Raw genomic sequence first — 26,997 nt, 5'->3', positions numbered from 1 at the left:
CGTATATTTTAGGTGTGTAACATCTACAAGTTTTGCATCCCTATCTTGATTCATATAGTCAAACTGATGAAGTAATAACTCAATTTCACATTCTTTAAAGCAAAGAAATAATATTTTTATGCTTACTTTTCTGTAAGTAGTGATGGCTAGCTTTCATGTCTGCTTTAAATCTTACATTAAAGGATGTTTTGGCATATTGTATATTTAATTTTTTTCTGTAATCTGTTTATTTGTGTGTGTTTTTAAAGGGACCCATCCTAACAAAACTTTAATATTCTGTAATTATCTTTTTTTTCAAAGGCTGCCAAACTGGATCCATACATGGGCAAAGTTTTCTCCTATTTAGGTCATTATTACAAAGATGTAGTAGGTGATAAAAATAGGGCCCGTGGATGTTATAGGAAAGCTTTTGAATTAGATGACACCGATGCTGAATCTGGAGCTGCAGCAGTTGACTTAAGTGTCGAGCTTGAAGAGATGGTATGTCTAATAATTTAAACACTTTTGTCTTTTATTTTATTCTGAGTATAGAAGTAAAAATATTTTTATATGTGTATTTGAAAGTTACTTTTTATTTTTAGATGCTATACAAGTATTTGTGCCACTGCTTATAAATTGAGTAAATTTTTATTGGCAGATACTGAGTTGCTTAATGTTGAAAGTGTGGTTCAGTATATACCAGTTTAAAAAATCAGAAGTGGTAAATGAAAATATATCTGTTTACATAAATGTTCAGTATTTTTTATAATATTTAATATCTCTAATATTAGTCTTTTCATTTTGTTAGGAAACTGCCTTAGCTATCCTGACAACAGTCACTCAGAAGGCAAGTGCTGGGACGGCAAAGTGGGCCTGGCTTAGGCGAGGCCTGTACTATCTGAAAGTTGGTCAGCATTCCCAAGCAGTGGCTGAGTAAGGCGCCTTTCTATATTTAACTTCTGTTAGCCTCATGTTTCCTCAAATTAAACTCCATTGGTATCCAAAATGAACTGACAAGTTGCCACCCACCAGATTGTAATTTAATTGAAGAAGTAGCAGAATTTATTTATGGTTTATTGGCTGTTACTATCTGCATGCACTGGAATTACAAAACTGAATTAACTGATGTCCTCATGTTAAGAAGAGAGAGAGACGTCCAGTCAAGTAAAGTCTTAATAGTATCATGTATATAGTAGGTTCTTAGTATAAATTTAAGGAGTGATAATAAGCCAAGGTCAGTATCTTTGTTTTTCTTGTACCTACAAGCATTGTTTTGGGGCAGGAGAGAGATTAGTAGCTTGAAGGGCATTTGGGGCAGCTCATTTTTAGTAGTTTGGCTTGAACTGTGTAAACAAAATGTATTTGAATCAAAGTTGTTTCTGATTTATGTTAATACCTAGAATACAGGCATTTAAAATTTTCATGGATATGGAATTTGATCTGAAATTAAAAGTATGCCTGTTATTCCCATTTTTCAACTCTCATATTTCTTGGTGAGAGCTTATAGACTGTGATGTTTAGGTGTATACCTGTTCTGGTAGGATAGGAAATTGGAGTTCTCCCACACAGTCAAGGAAAAGAAATTTTGGTGGGCATTTCTTCAAAAAAATTTTATTATTATTCATTCCAAAACTATAATAACATTTCTTACCATTAAAAAATTCACATCATAAAAGGAACAGGTATACCTGCTTTAAATAAATATGGGTTTTCCCTTTTATTCATAAGGGAAACCATGGATATGTGTGATTCAGTTAAATTACTTTGTATTTTCCTTTCAGGTGTGGAAGTAGTTTTATCCCTTTCACTTCTGTTACTCTTTCTTGAAATTCTTAGTTTACAGGCAGCATTAAGGGCAGACCCGAAGGACTTCAATTGTTGGGAGTCATTAGGAGAGGCATATTTAAGCAGAGGTGGCTATACGACAGCCTTGAAATCCTTCACAAAAGCCAGCGAGCTGAACCCAGAATCCACATACAGTGTGTTCAAGGTGGCGGCAATACAGCAAACCCTCGGCAAATACAAAGAGGCAGTAGCTCAGTACCAGCTGATCATTAAAAAGAAAGAAGATTATGTGCCTGCTCTGAAAGGTAATTGTTTTTTAATAGCTCCTTTGACTTTTTATGATGCCAAAGTATAAAATCCTTGAATAAATTTCTAAATGTATTGAGTAACTTGAAAAGAACTTCTTTAGTCAATCACATGTGTTCAGTAAGAACCTTTTACAGTATAGGTTGTTACATAGGTCTGAATCTAGAAAGGTCAGATTTTGTTTTGTGACAGTTAATAAATGGTAATGTGATAGAGATACAGCTTTTAGATAAATAGCATGATAGGTACTGGATCTAAAAATTAGATCTCTAAAATAGGAATTTTCCTACTCTTGTATTTTGATAATTAATTCACTATATCCTCAGAATATCTTAAAAGGTTTTAGTTACTTTGTAAGTTATAGAACCTCATTTTTTTCAATTTTTGAACTTTAGAGGCAACTTTCATTGTTTGTAATTATCTAAATTAATTTTAGTTCCTTTATAGGTATCTATTCCTTCTTATTTTTGTAATTTAAAGTAAAACACCACCACCCATATTTTATTACTTTTTAAATGATTATTTCTAACCATTAAAAAAAGCACTGGAGTTCACTGTATTTGCTTTCCTCCATTTCTTTTTCCTTTTTAAAGAATCAGTGGGGAGTTTAATTCAGAAGTGTTGTATGTCATAAGTGACATGTAACTTAGACCATGAAACCCTTTAAAAAAATATTTTATGAAATTCCTTAACAGAAGGAGAATTCACATTTATTAAATGTTTACTAGGCAATTTAGGAAATTGCTATTTCTTTTAATTTTTATAGTATGAACGTGAAAATCACTCAGTCATGTCCGACTCTTTGCAACCCCACGGACTGTACAGTCCATGGAATTCTCCAGGCCAAGAATACTGGAATGAGTAGCCTTTCCCTTCTCCATGGGATCTTCCCCACCAAGGGATTGAACCCAGGTCTCCTGCATTGCAGGTGGATTCTTTACCAGTCGAGCCACAAGGGAAGCCCAATGAATATTTTGAATGTAGAGAGATCAAATCTTGTTTCACGACACCAGATGATAATAATGTGATAGCAGGTAGCATCATATTAGGTATTTATTAAGTAATATCCCCATTTTCAAAGATAAGATTTTAAGAGGTAAGTAATTTGTTGAAAATCATGAGAATTCATAGGTTTCGTAGATATTATCTTTTGATACATGTTTACTCCAACAGAACCCTGCCATTTGAATTCTTCAATAAATGTATGCAAGACCATGCTTAAAGATACTGTTTATAAAATACCATTAAATTTTGTCTGTAATATTATACCAATAAATTTATTTGATGTTCATTTTCAGTGTTTCTTTTACATATTTTAACAACTACAAACTTACCTGATTTTAGGTTTGGGTGAATGCCACCTCCTGTTGGCAAAAGCAGCTCTAGTTGATTATCTTGATGGGAAAGCTGTAGACTACATAGAGAAAGCACTGGAATATTTTACTCGGTTAGTATTATTGTTTATTGTGTTTGTTTTCTTGGTATTATAATAAAGTCAAATTATAAAATCATTCTCTGTTTATCCTATTAGCTATAGCAGTCATTATTCAGAATCGCAAACATAAAGAATGACAGACTAACCAATTAATTCTGCAACATACCTATTGTATTGATTTTGTGCTGGGGAACAGATATAGTTTCTTGCTTTTAGCAACTGGAATGCTGGATGTGTAGAGAAGAGTGGGAAGGAAGAAGTAGCTAGTGGAGTAGCAGCTGTGGGTACCACTGTGTTCATGTTCTCTTTCAGGAGACCTAGAGGTACAAGTATCTAATTGGAACTGGTTGGTAAATGGCACTTTAGGTGTACAACTGGCCTTACAGTCAGTAGTTAGAGCCTGTGTTAGACTTATGGGTAGGACTAAAGGTGAAGTAGCAGTCTGATTGTTCCTGGAGAGAATTTGTGTAGGAAAAAAAGTGGTATCTAATAACAAGAAAGAAGACAGAAAACGTTTCAGCAACTCTGGTTATTTTATGAAACTATATTCATTATTTAAGTGGAATGTTATTTGTGATAGATGGCTATAAAAGGTACACAAGTTAGATGTAGAATTAATTTTTTTGCTCTTAAACATCTTTATTGTGCTTCACTTCCTTTCTTTTCCTGCTTGCCTTCTCCTCTGTGTCTGATTTCCTTGCTCTTGAATTGATTTGCTTTGAATATGAACCAAATTTGAAGTGAAAGCTTCATTCTTTTTTCTCCCTCTGATTTGTGTACTTTCTTTTTAAGTCTTTCATAACACTTAAAACTCTTTCGATAGAGAATGGTATTGTGAAGAGGGTGTAATTTGTTTGAACTAGCATTTAAGGGTAAATGTGAGCCTTTGATTGATGATGCTTCAGCTCCAAATACTGCCTTTCTGAGTGGAGAATTTTGTTCTGGATACCATGTAGCACTCACAACTAATTACAAGCAGTTATATAGAACTTTTAAAGTGATAGCCCCAAGTTTGTATTTACTTCTATACTTGAATGTTCACATGACTTCAGTTCTTGTGTAAGGGCAGTAGAAGTTATTTTACTTTACAGATATTTTATTTTTTATTGAACTTAAAAGGAGATAAGAGTTTGGGTTGTTAAAACTGCCAGTGATTCTCTTCTTTTTTTCCTCTCTGTTTTCACCTTTCATGCTGTCAATTTTCGAAACTGTTCTAAGATACTTAGGCAAAGGAGCTACAAATAGTATTGCCCTTCCTCCCGATCCTCACATTGGGCTTTTAGTGATGACTTCAATAATTTATCTTGTTTCTCAGAAAGACATTGGAAAATGATTTTTGGCTGGACTCCATGAGTAGAAAAGGCTATGAACAATGTTCCATCTGCTTGTCCATCTGCCAGCAACATAGCTGTTTGTGATGGCTTATTACCAAGACTTGGCTTAATTGTGCAATTGCTGTGTTTTATTTATAAGATTTTGAGAAAAGTGAAGAGAATGAATAGCTGAGATTTTCTCATTCTAAAAAGAAGTGCCCTTTGCTACCATTTATTTTTTGAGCTTGTCCACTGAGTCTTACTTCCTTCAATAAATAGGGATTTTTCACACTTTCATATTTAGATTTTTGGTATCCTTGAACTCAGAAAGTAAAACTCCTTTGGATCACCAAATATATTTACTATGTTATACATTTGCTAGTTCTTTTTTTTAAATTTGAGGGCAATCAACCAAAACCTAAGTTTATGATAATCAACTAAGAGAGATTTACTGACTTTAATGGTTTGGTTTTTGTTTAAATAGACAAACACAAAAAGCAAATTTAAAAGATCCAGTATTAAAGGTAAATTTTAATGGTCCTGGATAATTTATTGGTTTATTTATGGGATTTCTGCTGCTTCTAAGAAAAATGATAACAAGTACCAAAAAAATGTTTGCACAGTTTCTGTCACTCAAAACAATTCCTTCTCCTTCCCCTCTTCCTTTCTTCTTAAAAAGGAGGTAATAAGATATAGATGTTAGTAAATTCAGTAAAGCATTTCCTGCATTTAATTAAGGAACTAAAGACTGTATATATGTACACTTTCCTGTTTTAATTATATGTAGTAGTGAGGGAGATAAATGCCATACTTTTTGGAAATAATTTTTAAGCATCACAGTTTCTTTTTTTAGGGCTCTGCAGCATCGGGCTGATGTGTCTTGCCTTTGGAAGCTAGTTGGGGACGCTTGTACCAGTCTGTCTGCTGTCTCACCATCTAAAGTGAATGTCAGTGTCTTAGGAGTCCTTCTAGGTCAGAAAGAAGGAAAACAAGTATTAAAGAAAAATGAGCTCCTCCATCTTGGAGGAAGGTAATTTACAAAGATGGTCATTTGATGACATTCAAATTAGAACATCATAACAAAACATAACATGCACTTTTATATTTCCATAGATGTTACGGTCGTGCATTAAAACTGATGTCTACGTCTAATACGTGGTGTGACCTTGGAATTAATTATTATCGCCAAGCACAACATCTAGCAGACACAGGCAGCAACACAGATGACCTTCAAGAGTTGTTGGAGAAATCTATGCATGTATGATTTTGAGAAATTTTTTATAAACTTTTTTTTAAACTAAGGTCTTTTCTGAAAGATGCTTTTAATAAAGTAAATACTAGAGTGTTTTCACATAAACTCACAGTTATCTGTATATAAATACTGATATTCCGAGAAATGAAATGTATCTAATTTTACTTTTCAGTGTCTGAAAAAGGCTGTGAGACTTGACAGTAATAATCACTTATACTGGAATGCTCTTGGTGTAGTTTCCTGTTATAGTGGTAAGAATTGAGTTAACACTTAAATATTTTTAGATTGTTTTAGACAATAAAGTTCAGTTTTATCAAAGTCTGTATTTTTCAGGTGTTGGAAATTATGCCCTTGCTCAGCACTGTTTCATCAAATCAATCCAGTCAGAACAAATTGTGAGTGTTCTGTGTCTCTGTCTATGAAAAAGAACATCGAAATGTACTGTTGATAATTTTCTGAGACTGCCATGTAGACAAGGGACCTAATTTTATTTGTTTTTTAGAATGCTGTTGCATGGACCAACTTGGGAGTGTTATACCTTGCAAATGAAAAAATTGAGGTAAATACTGTATTGTCTGCTTTGTTGTTTTGTAAGTAAAGAACGTTTTCTATGTATGATCTCTTCATAATAACTAAGCTTCTTGTGGGGAAATACTTTGCACGTTGTTAATCTATCTAGCATTCTCGCTGATATGCCAGATGTTGGATAGCATTTACTTTACTATATTGAACGTTGAATGTGTAAGATTTGTTTTCCTTTCCATGTCCCGAGAAATTTCTGGTTTTATAATTATGTTGTATTTTCATTTAGAGATTAAACAATTTTATTATGAATTATTTGGGTGTTTTTCTTTTTATCTTTCATACATGTCTTAGGGGTGGGATGATGAAGTAAGGGCAATGATTAGTACTCTTTAGAAACTTAAATTTAACCCTTGCTTTGGTGATTTAGATTCGCTTTTAACAGATATTAATCCCTTTATATGTTCGGTGTACTTTGTCATACTCGAACAGTTGCATGTTAGAGAATTGGAGCTACAGTAATGGGGAGCCTGTTTGTGGGTCTTGTTTTCTCCTCAGGTGGTAAAGAATCCACCTGCAATGCAGGAGACCTGGGTTTAATTCCTGGGTCAGGAAGATCCGCTTGAGAAGGGATTCAGTCCAGTGTTCTTGGGCTTCCCTGGTGGCTCAACTGGTAAAGAATCTGCCTGCAGTGTGGGAGGCCTGGGTTTGATCCCCACATTGAGAAGATCCCCTGGAGAAGGGAAAGGCTACCCACTCCAGTGTCTGGCCTGGAGAATTCCATGGGCTCTACAGTCCATGGGGTCGCAAAGAGTGGGACACAACTGAGCGACTTTCACTTTCAGAAGTTTCCATGGATCTGTAGATAATAGCAGTCTATACTGTTTTGTGTTTCAGCCAGTATATTGAATATCATCCTTTAAAAATAGCTCAGTGATATTCTCAGGGATACATGAAGTCTCTGCAAAGACTGCTTTGGAAGACTGAAAATAAAGTGAAGAAAAATACTAATTTGGATCTTAAAATATGTGAAAATATTTTTAAAAAATTTAAGCAAAGCCAAGTCTTAGTTAATAAGCTATGACTGTGGTTTTATGGTAGTGTTGCCCGTGAGCCTACGTTCTCGTAAGGAAGAAAAGACAATACCAGCCATGCAGAGATTATTGGGAAAACAGTGTAAAGCTATTATAAGCTATTCTTCATAGCAGAAAAAAGAAAAAAACAAACAAACGTGATTTAAAGTGTCTAAGTGGGGTATCTTGAAAGTTTCCTAAATGTTTAGTGCAGATTTATGTTAGCCATTCCTTTTCACCCACTAGCAGTTCTCAGACCGTACTGGTTGTTATTAATAGTTTTATGTTCCCAGTTAAGGCAAGGGGAATGGATACAGTCTTCTCTAAGTATTTCCATTAAACCTGTGTTGTGGTAGTTGCTCAGTCATGTCTGAGTCTTTGTGACCCATGGACTGTAGCCCTCCAGGCTCCTCTGTCCATAGGATTCTCCAACCAGGAATACTGCAGTGGGTTGCCATTTCCTTCTCTAGGGGATCTTCCCAACCCCTAGATTGAATCCAGGCCTCCCGCACTACAGGCAGACGCTTTACCGTCTAAGCCCCCTGGGAGGCCCTCCGTTAAACCTGTGGATTAGCAAATAGCTGGGTGAAGGACTGAAAATTTTGCAGACCAAGAGGTAGACACCTGTGGTGCCCTTTCATTGAGGACCAGAATTCCCAAGCCTGTAGAGAAATCTGTTGTATCCAGAACTCTTTTGCACATGCTCAGTCGCTGAATTGTGTCCAAGTCTTTACAACCCCATGGACTGCAGAGTGCCAGACTCCTCTGTCCATGTAATTCTCCAGACAAGAATACTGGAGTGGGTTGCCATTTCCTTCTCCAGGGCATCTTCCTGACCCAGGGATCAAACCCATGTCTCTTGCATTGGCATCCAGATTCTTTACCACTGAGCCACCTGGGAAGCCTCCAGAACCCTTTTTAGGACTAGGTATTTAAGACATTGTTTTAAGTGTTGCTGCACATGCACGTGCAAATTGTGCTTAAACAGTGAAGTTTTAGTTCACGGTTTCATTTCTATTTATGTATACAAGTCTGATTTTTCTTACTCTCTTATGCTTTTTTAATATAAGCGATTTAATATTAGATTTATAAACTATTTTTTTGTCTTTTTTTCCTAGCAAGCTCATGAAGCTTTCAAAATGGCTCAGTCCCTTGATCCATCTTATTTAATGTGCTGGATTGGACAAGTAAGATACATAATATATAGTTATTAATAACCTGTGATACAAATAACCTATTAATAGAAAGTGGTATCAGTTCAGTTCAGTCACTTAGCCATGTCCGACTCTTTGCAACCCCATGGACCCCAAAAGTTTAGATTTTTGTACTGCCAAATAGGAATCAAGTTACTAGTCTGAGTCTGTCATGGACTAATTGTTTTAACTTATCAACTGCTGGATTTCACTTTTCACACCTGGAGAAGAAGGGGATTGGTCTGAGTGGCCTCCTGGGTTTTGTGTCTTTCAGTTCAGAGAATAGTGGGAGCATCACCCATAGTAGAAAATCAGTAATCAGTGATTCAGTTCAGTACAGTTCAGACGCTCAGTTATGTCTGACTATTCGCGACCCCATGGACTGCAGCACACCAGACCGCCCTGTCCATCACCAAATCCCGGAGTTTACTCAGACTCATCTCCATTGAGTCAGTGATGCCATCCAACCATCTCATCCTCTGTTGTCCTCTTTTCCTCCCGCCTTCAGTCTTTCCTAGCATCAGGGTCTTTCCAAATGAGTCAGCTCTTCACATCAGGTGACCAAAGTGTTGGAGTTCCAGCTTCAGCATCAGTCCTTCCAGTGAATATTCAGGACTGACTGATCTCCTTTAGGATGGACTGGTTGGATCTCCTCGCAGTCCAGGGGACTCTCAAGAGTCTTCTCCAACACCACAGTTCAAAGTATCGATTCTTTGGCGCTCAGCTTTCTTTTTAGTCCAACTCTCATATCCATACATGACTACTGGAAAAACCATAGCCTTGGCTAGTCGGACCTTTGTGGGAAAGTAATGTCTCTGCTTTTTAATATACTGTCTAGGTTGGTCATAACTTTCCTTCCAAGGAGTAAGCATCTTTTAATTTCATGGCTGCATTCACCATCTACAGTGATTTTGGAGCCCCCAAAAAGAGTCAGCCACTGTTTCTACTGTTTCCCCATCTATTTGCCATGAAGTGATGGGACCAGATGCCATGATCTTCGTTTTCTGAGTGTTGAGCTTTAAGCCAACTGTTTCACTTTCATCAAGATGCTCTTTAGTTCTTCTTCATTTTCTGCCATAAGGGTGGTGTCATCTGCATATCTGAGATTATTGGTATTTCTCCCGGCAATCTTGATTCCAGCTTGTGCTTCTTCCAGCCCAGCGTTTCTCATGATCTACTCTGCATATAAGTTAAATAAGCAGGGTGACAATATACAGCCTTGATGTACTCCTTTTCCTATTTGGAACCAGTTGGTTGTTCCATGTCCAGTTCTAACTGTTGCTTCCTGACCTGCATATAGGTTTCTCAAGAGGCAGGTCAGGTGGTCTGTATTCCCATCTCTTTCAGAATTTTCCACAGTTTATTGTGATCCACACAGTTAAAGGTTATGGCATAGTTAATAAAGCAGAAATAGGTGTTTTTCTGGAACTCTCTTGCTCTTTCAAAGATCCAGTGATGTTGGCAATTTGATCTCTGGTTCCTCTGCCTTTTCTAAATCCAGCTTGAACATCAGGAAGTTCATGGTTCACGTATTGCTGAAGCCTGGCTTGGAGAATTTTGAGCATTACTTTACTAGCATGTGAGATGAGTGCAATTGTGCAGTAGTTTGAGCATTCTTTGGCATTGCCTTTCTTTGGGATTGGAATGAAAACTGACCTTTTCCAGTCCTGTGGCCACTGCTGAGTTTTCCAAATTTGCTGGCATATTGAGTGCAGCACTTTCGCAGCATCATCTTTTATGATTTCAAATAGCTCAACTGGAATTCTGTCGCCTACGCTAGCTTTGTTCATAGTGATGCTTCCTAAGGCCCACTTGACTTCAGATTCCAGGATGTCTGGCTCTAGGTGAGTGATCACCCCGTCATAATTATCTTGGTCATGAAGATCTTTTTTGTATAGTTCTTCTGTGTATTCTTGCCACCTCTTCTTAATATCATCTGCTTCTGTTAGGTCCATTTCTGTCCTTTATTGAGCCCATCTTTGCATGAAATGTTCCCTTGATATCTCTAATTTTCTTGAAGAGATCTCTAGTCTTTCCCATTCTGTTGTTTTCCTCTATTTCTTTGCATTGATTGCTGAGGAAGACTTTCTTATCTCTCCTTGATAGTCTTTGGAAGTCTACATTCAGATGCTTATATCTTTCCTTTTCTCCTTTGCTTTTCGCTTCTCTTCTCTTCACAGCTATTTGTAAGGCCTCCTCAGACAGCCATTTTGCTTTTTTGCATTTCTTTTCCATGGGGATGATCTTGATCCCTGTCTCCTGTATGATGTATGAATCTCCATCCATAGTTCATCAGACACTCTGTCTATCAGATCTAGTCCCTTAAATCTATTTCTCACTCCCCCTGTATAATTGTAAGGGATTTGATTTAGGTCATACCTGAGTGAACTAGTGGTTTTCCCTACCTTCTTCAATTTAAGCCTGAATTTGGCAATAAGGAGGTCATGATCTAAGCCACAGTCAGTTCCCGGTCTTGTTTTTGCTGACTGTATAGAGCTTCTCCATCTTTGGCTGCAAAGGATGTAATCAATCTGATTTCGGTGTTGACCATCTGGTGATGTCCATGTGTAGAGGCCTCTCTTGTGTTGTTGGAAGAGGGTGTTTGCTATGACCAATGCGTTCTCTTGGCAAATCTATTAGCCTTTGCCCTGCTTCATTTTCTACTCCACGGCCAAATTTGCCTGTTACTCCAGGTGTTTCTTGATTTCATGTTTTTGCATTCCAGTCCCCTATAATGAAAAGGACATCTTTTTTGGGTGTTAGTTCTACAAGGTCTTGTAGGTCTTCATAGAACTCTTCAACTTTATCTTTTTCAGCGGTTCTGGTTGGGGCATAGACTTGGATTATCATGATATTGAATGGTTTGCCTTGGACACAAACAGAGATCATTCTGTTGTTTTTGAGATTGCATCCAAGTACCGCAATTTGGACTCTTTTGTTGACTATGATAGCTACTCCATTTCTTCTAAGGGATTCCTGCCTGCAGTAGTAGATATAATGGTCATCTGAGTTGAATTCACCCATTCCAGTCCATTTTAGTTTGCTGATTCCTAGAATGTCGACGTTCACTCTTGCCACCTCCTGTTTGACCATTTCCAATTTGCCTTGATTCATGGATCTGACATTCCAGGTTCCTATGCAATATTGCTCTTTACAGCATCGGACTTTGCTTTTGTCACCCACAATTGGGTATTGTTTTTGCTTTGCCTCCATGCCTTCATTCTTTCTGGAGTTATTTCTCCAGTGATCTCCAGTAGCATATTGGGCAGCTACTGACCTGGGGAGTTCATCTTTCAGTGTCCTATCTTTTTGCCTTTTCATACTGTTCATGGGGTTCTCAAGGAAAGAATACTGAAGTGATTTGCCATTCCCTTCTCCGGTGGACCACATTTTGTCTGCTTCTGTTAGGTCCATACCATTTATGCCCTTTATTGTGCCTCATTTTACTAAAACTCAAAATCCAAGGAAAAGCGTGAGGTAAACATTCTGAGTACTTTAATGCATATATATCTTTAATTTTACATTCATTCATATCAGTGATACATAGTCAGTGATTAGGTATCTTCTATTGTACTTTGGCTTTTGGGTCTGATTCTAGTTAATTGAGTGGGTGAAGCTCCCAGAGTTAGAAAAGGCAAACTCCTGTTCCCATTAGCTGTGGTAGCATTTGAGAACAGTGGCATTACACAGTAATCTCTGTGTAAGGTTTTGGGCCCTGGAGGCCCGAGAATTTTCATTTCTAACTACTCCCAAGTGAGGACAATGCTGCTGGTCCAGGGACTTCACTCTGAGTAGCACTGATGGAGGTCAGTGGATCTTAGGTGCTCCTCAGAGTCACTTAAGTATTTTTTTTTTTAATCTTTAAATTATTTTTGGCCTTACAAATAATTTGTTTCAGGAGGTAACTAGTAGATTTAATTAAAATGATGATGATAGAGTGAAGCTTAATATTAATTTCTTGATTAGTAGTGCATGATAATTAAAAAAAAACCCTGCTTTCTTATAAAAGATAGATGAGCTTGAAATTAATTTTAACTATAACGAAGTCTTACTATTTGAAATCCTGAGGCAGTGTTAAAAATAAACGTGTTGAGACTCTACCCAGATCTATGGAAGCTAGATTTCTAGGGGTGAGATCTCCTTTTTAAAAAGCTTTCCAGCTGAATCTGAGGTGACCCTGTGATTAACCAAGTACCTGTATGTATAGATGGGCCAGTGCAGGGACACGCTGGGTAGTGAAGGGAGAAGGTAGCATAGCTTTATCAGAATTCTGAGGAATTTCATGTGGCTTATTCCACCACTACCTGATTGCAGTGGAGTTCTTCAAGTGTCTATCAGCTTAAAGGCTCATTTAACAAGTCATTCTGGTCCTCTGAGCCATGGAATATGGTAGTCAAGATTGAAAAAGAAATTAACTTTGCTTTTAAGCACAGTTAGAAAAACCTTTGGTTCCTCCAAAAACTCATTTATTATTATTATTAGTAGTAGTAGTAGTATTCCTTTTGAACATATTAATACCCTCCTTTTTCCTTTTATAGGCTCTAATTGCAGAGACAGTTGGAAGTTATGACACCATGGATCTCTTCAGGCACACTACAGAACTCAGTATGCACGTAAGAATTTGAGTGTTCTTCAGGATTCATTAATGAATAATCTTTTAACTACCCTTGTTGAGAAAACAAATACATGGTGATGTCAGATGCTGATGATAGCAGTTGTCTCTACTCTTTCTTCTTTCTTGAAAAATAGATAAACTCTCATTAAAGAACTTCAAGCCCTGATGAAGAAATGACTTTGGGGTCTAATAGAGGCAGTAGTCATGCAGAATAGAAACTGACTCAAAAAAAAATAAACTGAGATAAACACTAGACTTGGTTGACATTTTTAGATTATTTATGAAAGCATTTAGAAATCTTTTGATTGGTCATTATTTGTTTGACCTATGGGAATGATGCTGAGAATCATACCAAACCATCAGGAGGGACTCTGTTTTCTCCTCTTTATTTATCCCACTTATTTCCTCTACTTAGGTTTGAGGCAAGTGATTTAAATATATTCTTAGTTGTGTTGTATCATAGTGACCTTTTATTTAAAGGCACTTAATAGCTGACTTAGAAGACGAAGAGCCGATATTTACTGTATTGAAGTACGTTGTTTTGTTTCTTAATTTTTCTTGGCAGGTTTATTACTCTCTGTCTGCTTGTTAACTTTGGCTTTTTTTACAGACTGAGGGAGCGATAGGTTATGCGTATTGGGTCTGTACAACATTGCAAGATAAGAGCAACAGAGACACAGAGCTGTACCGGTATAACATCCTCCAGATGAATGCAATTCCAGCAGCACAAGTGGTCTTGAGTAAATACGTGGGTACGGCACCTGTTATATAGCAAGATAAATGAATAATTGTTGAGTTAATTTAAAGAATTTAAAGTTAATTCCAAATTAAATATTAGTTCTTAAGACATGAATTTTCCCTTTTCTCCCCATGAACAAGTATGAAGAAGTCAGGTAAACTGAAAACCAGAAGAGAAATGCAGCAGGCTGCAGGCTGGTAATACTCTGCCTGCACTGAGCCTGGGGCATTTGAGGAGAAGGCGATTCGTTTGTAAATGTCAGCACTTTAAGACATTAACGTGTTATGCAGTGTCCCCAAATGAGTGACTTGAGTGAATACTTCCTAGAGCCTTACTGCGAAAATGTAGGATCAGAGATTTTACTGATAGGATTCCTTACAGAATGGGAAACATTTGTGAAGGATTCCTTACAGAATGGGAAACATTTGTGAAGGATTTTACATAGAGGTAAGCTGATGCTGAAGCTGAAACTCCAAAACTTTGGCCACCTGATGCAAAGAACTGACTCACTTGAAAAGACCCTGATGCTGGGAAAGATTGAAGGCAGGAGAAGGGGGTGACAGAGGGTGAGATGGTTGGATGGCGTCACCGACTCAATGGACATGAGTTTGAGTAAACTCCGGGAGTTGATGATGGACAGGGAGGCCTGGCGTGCTGCAGTCCACAGGGTCACAAAAAGTCAGACGCGACTGAGCGACTGAACTGAACTGAAACATTTAGCTTTCTGCAAAATTCAGATGCCTAGAACAATGAACTTTTTCTGACAGTTGTACATAGCTAGGTTTTTGAGTCTCTGAGGGAGCTGTGTCATATACTCCTTTAGCAAAGTCAACTATATGTGCTTGGCCAAGAAATATATTAATTTAGAAGCAGAAAGGAGAGAAAGCGGGGATAAGAAAAATGGAGATATCATTTGTTGCTGACTGTTGGCTTCAGTGTCAGTGTGGATGAAGGGCCGGAATTTCCTCATTCACTTTGACTCAGTTTGGTTACCTTCTCCTTGTGAGATGACTTAAAAATTTTTCAAGAATCACTTTGTGTGATTTTCATCTTATACTGTGAACCTAACTATCACAAAAGATGGGATTGTGCTCCACTTTGTTAAACAGTTCAGTAAGAGATTTCCCAGCACAAATTAAGTAGTTGATAATTCAGGTGCATTTCTTTTTCCTTTGTATACTTCCTTTATAGTTTTTTGACATTAGAATTTCAAAATACTACATTGAAAGTGCCCAAATCATCTTCTCTTTCTAGTGCACAACACTGATTTTTTTTTTTTTTGAAAAAAGTGCATAGAAACTGGAACAGAACCACCAAGATAAATTGTTGCTAAATCTAATCAAGGAAGGTTTATGTGATTAGCCAAAGAACTGAATTTCCTTATAATTTAGATGACTAGTTTTAACATGAGCTCTGATTTTAAATTGTTATACCTTTGGGAATAAAAATGTATTTAAACTTTGAAACATGAATAGAAGCCACGTATAACTATAGATATTATTCAATAATTTAAAAGAGTTATAGAATGATTACTGGTATTTTATAGTTAAGATAAACTCAACTTCTATTCTTAGCAATGCATGTGCCCTCAGGAAATAATCTACTGTTTAAAGTATCGAAAAACTTAAAAACAAAAGTAATGTTTTTACAAATACAACCATTACGTACATATTGAGAAAAGATGTTTTTGGATTTCCAGAGAGAATTCAGAATTATGCTCCAGCTTTCACAATGTTGGGTTACTTAAATGAACATCTCCAGCTGAAGAAGGAAGCAGCAAATGCGTACCAAAGGTAAAGGCTCCCTTGAATTTAAACGTGGTCCTTCTCGGTCAGTTGGCCAATAGAGCCTCATTTTCTTGAAGAAGGTATAAATAAAATGTTCTGATTCCTTTCCTGACCTTTCATTATTTATTATTACTACATTTTGAAGGTGAAAAAATACAGTTCTAAATTTTCAACTGTGTTTTGGTTTCTGTTGCTCAACCTGAGAGAGAGAGAAGAAAAAAAATAAAACCAAACAAAAAACCTTCTCAGATTTGTTTTAGAAAAATCTGTTCATTTATAGTTTGTCTTGCTTTATTAAATACATGTGTTTATTCAGATAAGAAGTGAGATTTCAGAAATGAAAAGAAAGTATGTGTTTGTTTAAATCATTTTAATGTTGACTACATAGTGTTTATTCATGCAGTAAATATTTGTTGAACTGCTGCTGTGTGTCACGCAGTGTCCTTGGCCTGGCAATTTAGCAGTGATTTAAAACAAACGTAGGCTCAGTTCTCATGGAGTTCTGGTGGGGGTGAGGTACATGGTAAGCTAATAGACATCTGTGATAGTAACAATTGCTAAGAAAGGAAATCAGAGAAGAGTAAAAGGCCAGTTGAGGGGCAGTGAATTTGAGATAGGGGTAAGAGGTAGGTTTCCTGAGCAGGCAGTTGAGGTCTGGCCTAGTTGAAGTTGGCCATAAGTCATTTGGTCCTCAGGGAGAGAGCATTCCAGGCAGAGGGAACAGCAGGAGCAAGTGTTCTGAAGCAGGAGCGGCCTTGACGTTGGGGAAACCAGGACAGTGTGTGTGGGGGAGACGAACAGCCTGGAGAGTGATGGGAAATGAAATCAACCTGAGGTTTTCCTTCGCTGCAAATTCACTGATCTGTGAATGAGAAAATCACTACTGATCTCATGGGTACTAGATGAAAAGTTAAAAAAAAACCTGAATGCCTAACTTCTGCGGTACATCATTGCCCTAAATCAATAGAAACCTGTCAGATAAAAAATAATCAAGGTATCCCAGATGCTTTGCCGTCCTTGTGTAGCTCTCTCTGTAGTTCACAGAAGTGGTCACTAGATGGTACTGAAAGCTGTAGTTATTTTGCCAGGTGTGTGTGGGAAGGTGTGTGTGGGGGAGGTGTTTGTGTGGGGAGGTATGTGTGGGGAGAGGTATGTCTGGGGAGGTGTGTGTGTGTGGGCGAGAGTGGTGTGGGGGGGGTGTGTGGGAAAGAGGTGTGTGTCGGGGGGAGAGGCGTGTGGGGGGGAGAGGCGTATATAGGGGAGAGGCGTGTGTGGTGGGGGGAGGCGCGTGTGTGTGTGTGGGGATGCGTGTGTGTGGGGGGGAGGTGTGTATGTGTGTGGAGGAGGCATGTGTCTGTGGAGGGGAGTCCTATGTGTCAGGGAGAGGTGTATGAAAACCCACAATGCTATTCCTTGACCACTACAGTAAAGTTACCAATAAAGAAACTGTAGAAATTTGATAGAATACAACAAACAGGATTTTAAACAGAGAAATATGCAATGCTACGTCACTTCAGTCGTGTCCAACTCTTTGCCATCCTATGGACCAAAGCCCACCAGGCTCCTCTGTCCATGGGATTCTCCTGGCAGGAATACTGGAGGGGGCTGCCATGCCCTTCTCTAGGGGATTTTCCTGACCTAGGGATGGAACCCTCGTCTCATTAGGTCCCCTGTATTGACAGGCCGGTTCTTTACCACCAGTGCCGCCTGGGAAGCCCCTCATAAGTGGAGGGGTAACCATTCCCTTCTCCAGGGGATCTTCCCCACCCAGGGATCGAACCTGGGTCTCCTGCATTGCAGGTGGATTCTTTACCATCAGAGCCACAAGGGAAGCCAAAACAGAGAAACTAGGCAGCTTTAGAATGCTTGCTCCTTTTCCTGGTATACGTTTTAATCGCAAATATTGCGAGTCTAACACTGATTATACCTTTGCCTAAAATTGCAACTCCACAGTCACCTAGGCTTCCCTGATAGCTCAGTTGGTAAAGAATCCGCCTGCAATGCAGGAGACCCCTGTTAGATTCTTGGGTCAGGAAGACCCACTAGAGAAGGGATAAGCTACCCACTCCAGTATTCTTGGGCTTCCCTTGTGGCTCAGTTGTTAAAGAATATGTTTGCAGTGTGGGAGGCCTAGATTCAATCCCTGGGTTGGGAAGATCCTCTGGAGAAGGGAAAGGCTACATTCCAGTATTCTGGCCTGGAGAATGCCATGGACTGCATAGTCCATGGGATCACAAAGAGTCGGACACGACTGAGTGACTTTCACTCCACTTCACAGTCACCTGGATATACACCACTTATTCTTGACTTATTACCACTCTTTGTTTTCTGCCTTAAACAAGTGTTTGTGACTTGAAATTACAAATTAGGTATTAATATAACTGCAGGTAGAGTTTTTACTATGACGGGTAGTTTACTATTACTATTTCTATAATACTGCCTTGTTTTTCTGGAGAAGGCACTGGCAACCCACTCCAGTACTCTTGCCTGGAGAATCCCATGGCTGGAGGAGCCTGGTAGGCTGCAGTCCGTGGGGTTGCTAAGAGTCGGACATGACTGAGCAACTTCACTTTCACTTTTTACTTTCATGAATTGGAGAAGGAAATGGCAACCCACTGCAGTGTTCTTGCCTGAAGAATCCCAGGGATGGTGGAGCCTGGTGGGCTGCTTGCTGTCTATGGGGTCGCATAGAATCGGACACGACTGAGCGACTTAGCAGCAGCAGCCACCTTGTTTTTCATGTAATATCAAAGGCATTAAAAGCTTTTCTTGGATATTTCTTCCTGGCTAATCTTTAAACAGAAAAACAGACGAAAGAAAAAAGTATTATTAAATATCCAACTCCTTTAGTTGTTGAGACACTTTCCTGCTTGCCCAGAGGAGGCCGGGCATGAGAAGGTAGATGGGCTGTCAGCATGTTTGTTGTACTATTCTAAACCTCTCAGGACTCCTGATGACTCATTCCCTTCTCTGAATTCAGGGTTGCCTGAATGTCTTTCTGTATGTAACAGATAAAGGCACATGAAAGCACTCAATTTCCTAAGTCCCTGCCTCGAACTGCTAGTATATAAATAATTGTAAGAGTGTACTGTGTACATCAAATTCCATGTACTTCAAACGTGTCAAAACTTTAAAACACTGACACAATTGTTTCCCACATTTGGATTACATTTTTTGGAATATTTAAAACTCAAGTATGATAAGTGATTTCACTTATCAAGAGGCCACTTTATTATTTTCTTAACAGTCTAAAATCTATTAAGTGCTTTTGTGGTACCAATTTAATAAAATATAAATAAGCTATTATGGAACTAGTTAAATAATTAAAACAAAAATCTATATGTTGTTAAGGAGGAAGAGTGAAAGAATGCTATTGCACATAGATAATTTTAAATGCTTTGTCCTTTTTTTAAAGGGCAATTTTGTTGTTACAGACTGCAGAAGACCGAGATGCTTATTATGTTACAGTAAGAAATTATGGCAGATTGTTATGGTAAGCATATTTTTCCCCATTGATTTTGTGAATCTGTTAGGTTTTTCTGGTGAAGGCTGTGGAGCTATTGAGTGATGTCCGGTCTCTAGAAGAGCGGGACGAGTGTGAATGAGCACAGTGATGACATCTGCCCAGGGCGCATCACTCCTACCGTCCCAAGCTGTGTTGACAGTTTCCAGTCCCAGCCTCAGTGTCCTTTGGGAGGAGCAGCTTCAGAACTGAGGGTTGTGAGCTAGACAGAAGAGGCAGTTACTCTTTCTGATAGCAGAAGGCTAGTTAATTGAAAGTGGATTCGATTTATTCTGATTTGATGTCTGTTCTTAAACTGGGAGTGGGATTAAGGGTCCAGAAACCCTTTTGAGATAGTACACAAAAATTTTTGTGTGTGCATTTTGAGGATAGCGAGAGAGCAATATAATTTTCTTTAGATTCTCAGTGACTTCTGACTTCAAAAAAGATTTTTAAAAAAGGTAGGAAACCAGTTGTTTCAGAGGATAGAACTAGGTCTGGACAATAGGAGTGTTAATGGGAGGATGGTTTTGGGCTCAAGTTGAGGAGACTCACTTCAAATTGAGAGCTGCCTCCAAAATTGAATGTTCCTGTTTGAAACACTTCATTTATTAGACCTGTAGTTTGGTATTTTGGTGTTAGTACCTACATCTTTTTAAGGAGCTACATAGTAAAAATCAGAGGTAGCCAGTTCTTTTATAACCGTGTAACTGAATCATATCTGGTATCCGAAGATAGAAAAATTTCCTTGTTTTGATTGTTTTTCCTTTTAATTCCTTTAAACTGTGTGTTTAGAAGTTGATAGAACTGTCACTTCCAAGATTTTGTTGTTCTTTAGAAGCTGTATGGAACAAAGTATCTGTTTGCTTTACTTAGATGTTTCATATGATGTAACTATTTTAGAAGAAAATTTATACCTCCCATTAAAAATAGGTCATCTGATTTCTTTTAAACTTGTTTTTATTATGAAGTATATTAAACATGCAAAATACAGTAATAGAGTATGGAGCATAATTCGGTGAATAGTTAGTTACCCTTCAGATAGAACAGATCTTAAAATTCTGTTGATAGGCTTCAGATTTCCTTAAAAAGAAAAAAAGTTACAAATAAAGTTGAAGCCCTTGTGTCCTCCAGTCTTTTCTCTACAAAAGTAATCAAATGTTTGAAGATAGTGTTCATTAAAAAATAGTTTAAAAAATACACGTGTGTATCCATAAACATCTAAGGTAGTCTGCTTCCCTTCATTAAATATTTGTCAAAATTTGCGTTTGATTTTTAAATTCTTTTACCTTCATAAATTAATTTTAGAAGCAAATATTTTTAACTCCCAGCCACTCTTCCAAGATTAAAAAGATTTCCAAAAACAGGTTAAAAATAGAAGCAAGCTTCTGAATATAGTGATACATACCAGAAATAAGAGTCTCAAAGGTACAGTGTGTCTATTCCAGGTGGTGGCAACATCTCTTTATTTTTAAATAAAAGGTTTTTTTTTGTTGTTGTTATTAAAAGGCATTCTACTTTAGTATTATATGTTGCAGTTTTTACTTTAATTCATATTAAATACAGAGAAAATAATGTTTGATTTTGTGGAATTTTAGTATATCTATATGCCCTTCAAAAAAAATGGATGTGCAGTTTACGCAAAGCCTGGGCTTGATTATAACTTGCTAAGCTTTTCAAAGATAACTAAACCCATGGTCACAGGGTGATTTTTAGCTAATATATTAAGCTCAAAAATTATTGTAAAGGTCAACTGGAAATTATTTTTATAACTTAAGAGTTTAATTCAAGTTTATTTAAAAAAAAAGACCAGTTGTAGTCCAGCAGAGCTGTTCATTTTCACATATAATTTAAAAGAAGCAAAGTGTGAAGTAAATCCCTCTGGTATATCCTATTTGAAATAAGTGGTATGCCTTCTATTTTAATGTAAGTCTTTTCTGCAGCTTTAACACTGAGAGATGAAGTAGGTTAAGTTGTTAAAAGAACAGTATAATTATATTTCTGTATTTTGATGATATAAGCCAAAATGATTCTTTATATTAAAAGTAACTTATGTTTTGCTTCTTAGTTCCATTGGTGAATATGATAAAGCTATCCAGGCTTTTAAGTCAACACCCCTTGAGGAGTTAGAAGACATCATAGGTTTCGCATTAGCTTTATTTATGAAGGGTCTGTATAAGGAGAGCAGCAAAGGTAAGTATGTTGTGTAAAGCTTAAGGATACATCCTGCTTTTCCAGAGCTGAGAATTTGAATCATAATTTGCTTATACACAGAAAGGTGTAATGCTAAGATGTTGGTCGGGACTGTAGTGTTTATTAAAAATCTGACAAGGGATATAATAGGTACTTTTTATCTGTTCCTTCATTTAGTACATGATGATGAATAGTTCTTCTAGCAGTAGTATGAACTGAATGTGACTTTTATTATTTAGATGAGGAAACTGAGACCCAAGATCACAAATGGCCTTGCCTGATAGCTCAGTTGGTAAAGAATCCACCTGCAATGCAGGAGACCCCGATTCGATTCCTAGGTCGGGAAGATCCCCTGAAGTAGTGATAGGCTACCCACTCCAGTTTTCTTGGGCTTCCCTAGTGGCTCAGCTAGTAAAGAATCCGCCTGCAATACAGGAGACCTGGGTTTGATTCCTGGGTTGGGAAGATGCCCTGGAGAGGGGAAAGGCTACCTACTCCAGTATTCAGGCCTGGAGAATTCCATGGACTATACAGTCCATGGGGTTGCAAAGAGTCAGACACGACTGAGCGACTTTCACTTTCACTGAAAGCAAGTATTTACTACTCCACAGTGTTTCTGTGTACTTTTCTGGTAAACAAAGAGCTCAAACATTGTTTTTGATAATACATTAATATTTTGGTTTCTCCAAAAATGCTCCTTGAGTGCATTTTCCCATGTATGGGCCCAGCCTATGTGTGCAGCTCATTGTAAGAACTGTTTAATGGAGTTGCTTGTTTCTTCATGGAAATTTGGGTGATATCTCAATGCTTGTAGGCCTCCACTTCTTTTGTTTTTTTTTTTTAGTTTTTTATTTTTTAAATTTTAATATCTTTAATTCTTACATGCGTTCCCAAACATGAACCCCCCTCCCACCTCCCTCCCCATAACATCTCTCTGGGTCATCCCCATGCACCAGCCCCTAGCATGCTGCATCCTGCGTCAGACATAGACTGGCGATTCAATTCTTACATGATAGTATACACTTCTTTTGAAGATAGTGACTCAGACTATCTAAAGATGAGAATTGAGGAATCACGTGATAATCTTAATGATATTCCCAGAATCACCTTGGAACAGTTAAACCAAGTTAGATTATTATAAATTTTTATTCTGTTCACTTGAGATCAAGGACATAAGAAGATGTAATTTTAGTTAGACTGTTTTAAAAAATAGGATTAGGAAAGGAAAAATCTCATCATTTGTCGTTCAGGATTGCTTTTATATTGTTTTGTTTTTGTTTCCAATTCTGTGTAACAGCATATGAGAGAGCCTTGGCTATTGTTGAATCAGAGCAAGACAAAGCTCATATCTTGACAGCTCTGGCAATAGCGGAGTATAAACAAGGAAAAATGGACGTAGCCAAGACATTGCTATTCAAATGGTATGTATAGTCAACATCAACACTCAAATGACCAGATACTTTAAAATATTGGGTTAAAATTGGAAGCAACGTAAAATGAATTTCTTAATGTTTTAGGAACTTTTTGGTGAACAGAAGGGATCAGACTCACCTGGTTAGCTAGAGATCATGGCTTCATTCTTAATTATGAATTCATTCAGTTCTTGAAAACCATTCTGTACTCTGTGTATTTTATTTATTTTTTTAAAACAGTAATTGATCAGCTGTTCTCTTAGGATTATAAAATTTTAATGAAGGCAGTCATAACTGGCTTGTTTTCAGCCCAGTGGGTTCCTAAAGAGATTGTTTCTCTTCCCTTTTCAGATTAACCTGATAAAGTTAATTTAAAGTTAAGTCTAAAGAAAGTGTATATACCAGTATAACTTGTAACTATTTCTGTATTTTGGAGATAATTTAATAAAGTAGTAGTTTCTGATAATTGTGGTTGTTTATAAGGTACTTTTTGAAAATTTTTTTGAGAACATTAACCTTAATTCCTTAAAAAGCAGTAGATGAGTAATGTATTCTATTGGCCAGTGGTTATCAGTGAGTGCTCTGTTGGCGTTTTTAGTGGTACAAATCTTCATCAGTCAGTTCAGTTCAGTTCAGTTGCTCAGTTGTGTCTGACTCTTTGCGACCTCATGAATCGCAGCACGCCAGGCCTCCCTGTTCATCACCATCTCCTGGAGTTCACTCAGACTCGCATCCATCGAGTCCGTGATGCCATCCAGCCATCTCATCCTCGGTCGTTACCTTCTCCTCCTACCCCTAATCCCTCCCAGCATCAGGGTCTTTTCCAATGAATCAACTCTTCGCATGAGGTGGCCAAAGTACTGGAGCTTCAGCTTTAGCATCAGTCCTTCCAAAGAAATCCCAGGGCTGATCTCCTTCAGAATGGACTGGCTGGATCTCCTTGCAGTCCAAGGAACTCTCAAGAGTCTTCTCCAACACCACAGTTCAAAAGCATCAATTCTTCAGCACTCAGCCTTCTTCACAGTCCAACTCTCACATCCATATATGACCACAGGAAAAACCATAGCCTAGAGGAAAAGAACAGAATGGGAAAGACTAGGGATCTCTTTAAGAAAATTAGAGATACTAAGGGAACATTTCATGCAAAGATGGGCTCGATAAAGGACAAAAATGGTATGGACCTAACAGAAGCAGAAGATATTAAGAAGAGGTGGCAAGAATACACGGAAGAACTGTACAAAAAAGATCTTCACGACACAGATAATCATGATGATGTGATCACTAATCTAGAGCCAGACATCTTGGAATGTGAAGTCAAGTGGGCCTTAGAAAGCATCATTACGAACAAAGCTAGTGGAGGTGATGGAATTCCAGTTGAGCTGTTTCAAATCCTGAAAGATGATGCTGTGAAAGTGCTGTACTCAATATGCCAGCAAATTTGGAAAACTCAGCAGTGGCCACAGGACTGGAAAAGGTCAGTTTTCATTCCAATTCCAAAGAAAGGCAATGCAAAAGAATGCTCAAACTACCACACAGTTGCACTCATCTCACATGTTAGTAAAGTAATGCTCAAAATTCTCCAAGCCAGGCTTCAGCAATACGTGAACCGTGAGCTCCCTGATGTTCAAGCTAGCTTTAGAAAAGGCAGAGGAACCACAGATCAAATTGCCAACATCTGCTGGATCATGGAAAAAGCAAGAGAGTTCCAGAAAAACATCTATTTCTGCTTTATTGACTATGCCAAAGCCTTTGACTGTGTGGATCACAATAAACTGGAAAATTCTGAGAGAGATGGGAATATCAGACCACCTCACCTGCCTCTTGAGAAATCTGTATGCAGGTCAGGAAGCAACAGTTAGAACTGGACATGGAACAAGAGACTGGTTGCAAACAGGAAAAGGAGTACGTCAAGGCTGTATATTGTCACCCTACTTATTTAACTTCTATGCAGAGTACATCATGAGAAACGCTGGACTGGAAGAAACACAAGCTGGAATCAGGATTGCCAGGAGAAATATCAATAACCTTAGATATGCAGATGACACCACCCTTATGGCAGAAAGTGAAGAGGAACTAAAAAGCCTCTTGATGAAAGTGAAAGAGGAGAGCGAAAAAGTTGGCTTAAAGCTCAACATTTAGAAAATGAAGATCATGGCATCTGGTCCCATCACTTCATGGGAAATAGATGGGAAACAGTGGAAACAGTGTCAGACATTTTGGGGGGGCTCCAAAATCACTGCAGATGATGACTTCAACCATGAAATTAAAAGACGCTTACTCCTTGGAAGAAAAGTTATGACCAACCTAGATAGTATATTCAAAAGCAGAGACATTACTTTGCCGACTAAGGTCTGTCTAGTCAAGGCTATGGTTTTTTCCTGTGGTCATATATGGATGTGAGAGTTGGACTGTGAAGAAGGCTGAGCACTGAAGAATTGATGCTTTTTTTTTTTTTTTTTAACAGATCTTTATAGTACAGAAATTTTCCATCCCTTGTAGGAAGATCACATCTCTGTTTCCCATCACACTAATTGCTTTCTTCATTAGTTGTGAAAACCAAAGAAGTGCCTTCATGCATCTCCAAATTATGCTCCCCTACAAAGATAGGGGGACAATGATTAGATGGTAACTAGGTCAAGATGACTTCTTATAGGATAAACTTTGTTTTTGTTTATTCATTGTGATACTTTTGTCTTATCTTGATTAAAGTAATAGCAATTCATTCTCCTTCTCTTAGATATTTTGAGAAAACCAGTCAGAATTTTAAAAATCTTATCTATCACTTTACATGAATACATTCATGTTCAGAAGATCCAAATTGCAAATAGCTTGGGAAAAAGAATTATGTGTGTTCTAAGTTGCTTCAGTCATGTCCAGCTCTTCGGACCCCATGGACTGTAGCTTGCCAGTCTCCTCTGTCCATTCTCCAGGCGAGAATACTGCAGTGGGTTGCCATGCCTTCCTCCAGGGGATCTTCACGACTCAGGGATTGAACCTGCATCTCTTATGTCTCCTGCATTAGCAAACATGTTCTTTACCACTGATGCCACCTGGGAAGCCCCCAAAAGAATCATAGATGCTAATATATTGCTGCAAATTATCAAGAGCAAAAGTAACCCCAAATTAGATATGCTTAGCTTAATCTGGGATTCCCTGGTGGCTCAGTTGGTAAAGAATCCACCTGTAATGCGGAAGACCTGGCTTTGAACCCTGGGTTGAGAAGATCCCCTGGAGAAGGGAATGGGTACCCCCTCCAGTATTTTGGCCCGGAGAATTCCATGGAGTGTACAGTCCATGGGGTCGCAAAGAGCTGGACATGACTTACTGACTTTCACTCAGATTAATATTGGGTTACTATTTAAAACAGTAACCAAAACCATTTTGAACACTGGAAGAAGTAGAGAAAAATAATAGAATATTATCTTATTCTTTCCTCATTCTCTTGTGAGAGAAGGCCTTTACCTCCTTTTTTGTGTTACTGAATCCCTGACTAAGTAGTTTATATGATCTGTGTTTCTTTCTTTTTGGTTCTCTGTCATCTTTCAAACTGCTCCCTTTCCTGCCCCTTGGATTCTGTTCTCTGACATTCTGTGAAAAATTAGGATTCCAGTTCTTTATTGATCTTGTTTGGCATTCATAGGTTGGGAACTAAGCAGTGTCCTAGGTGCTTAAGGGGACTAGGCATAAATTCAGTATATAAGGGGAAAAAAATCTGATTACCAGCATCATAGAATTTATGATATAAATAATTACATGTAAAGTCCATAGCACATGATACAGGACAGCTTGCAGGTACTGTGCATTCAGCACATGTGAGCCTAATGGGATGTATTCATTCCAGTAATAATTTAAATTTTATATATTAATAAATATTAGAGTAGGTAGGGGTTT

At 37.9% G+C, this 26,997-nt stretch overlaps 1 protein-coding gene across 3 annotated transcripts in view; it reads left to right on the top strand.

Annotated features, from left to right (window-relative positions):
• SKIC3 (SKI3 subunit of superkiller complex) overlaps positions 1-26,997 on the top strand; it is a 102,224-nt gene that overhangs the window by 34,935 nt on the left and 40,292 nt on the right. For all 3 annotated transcript variants that reach the window (XM_004009085.6, XM_042250770.2, XM_060416615.1), the window contains 16 exons: positions 301-480; positions 788-912; positions 1,816-2,069; positions 3,415-3,517; positions 5,672-5,848; positions 5,932-6,076; positions 6,243-6,321; positions 6,404-6,465; positions 6,573-6,629; positions 8,784-8,852; positions 13,397-13,471; positions 14,084-14,225; positions 15,912-16,005; positions 19,415-19,492; positions 21,570-21,694; positions 22,992-23,115. In XM_004009085.6, coding sequence (XP_004009134.2) covers positions 301-480; positions 788-912; positions 1,816-2,069; positions 3,415-3,517; positions 5,672-5,848; positions 5,932-6,076; positions 6,243-6,321; positions 6,404-6,465; positions 6,573-6,629; positions 8,784-8,852; positions 13,397-13,471; positions 14,084-14,225; positions 15,912-16,005; positions 19,415-19,492; positions 21,570-21,694; positions 22,992-23,115 — 1,889 coding nt within the window. The remainder of the gene's footprint in view (positions 1-300; positions 481-787; positions 913-1,815; positions 2,070-3,414; positions 3,518-5,671; positions 5,849-5,931; positions 6,077-6,242; positions 6,322-6,403; positions 6,466-6,572; positions 6,630-8,783; positions 8,853-13,396; positions 13,472-14,083; positions 14,226-15,911; positions 16,006-19,414; positions 19,493-21,569; positions 21,695-22,991; positions 23,116-26,997) is intronic.

The sequence above is a fragment of the Ovis aries genome, chromosome 5, assembly GCF_016772045.2.
Source record: "Ovis aries strain OAR_USU_Benz2616 breed Rambouillet chromosome 5, ARS-UI_Ramb_v3.0, whole genome shotgun sequence".
NCBI classification, from domain to species: Eukaryota; Metazoa; Chordata; class Mammalia; order Artiodactyla; family Bovidae; genus Ovis; species Ovis aries.
Note: the sequence above shows the minus strand (reverse complement) of the source record. Positions and strands in the feature narration are given on the sequence as shown.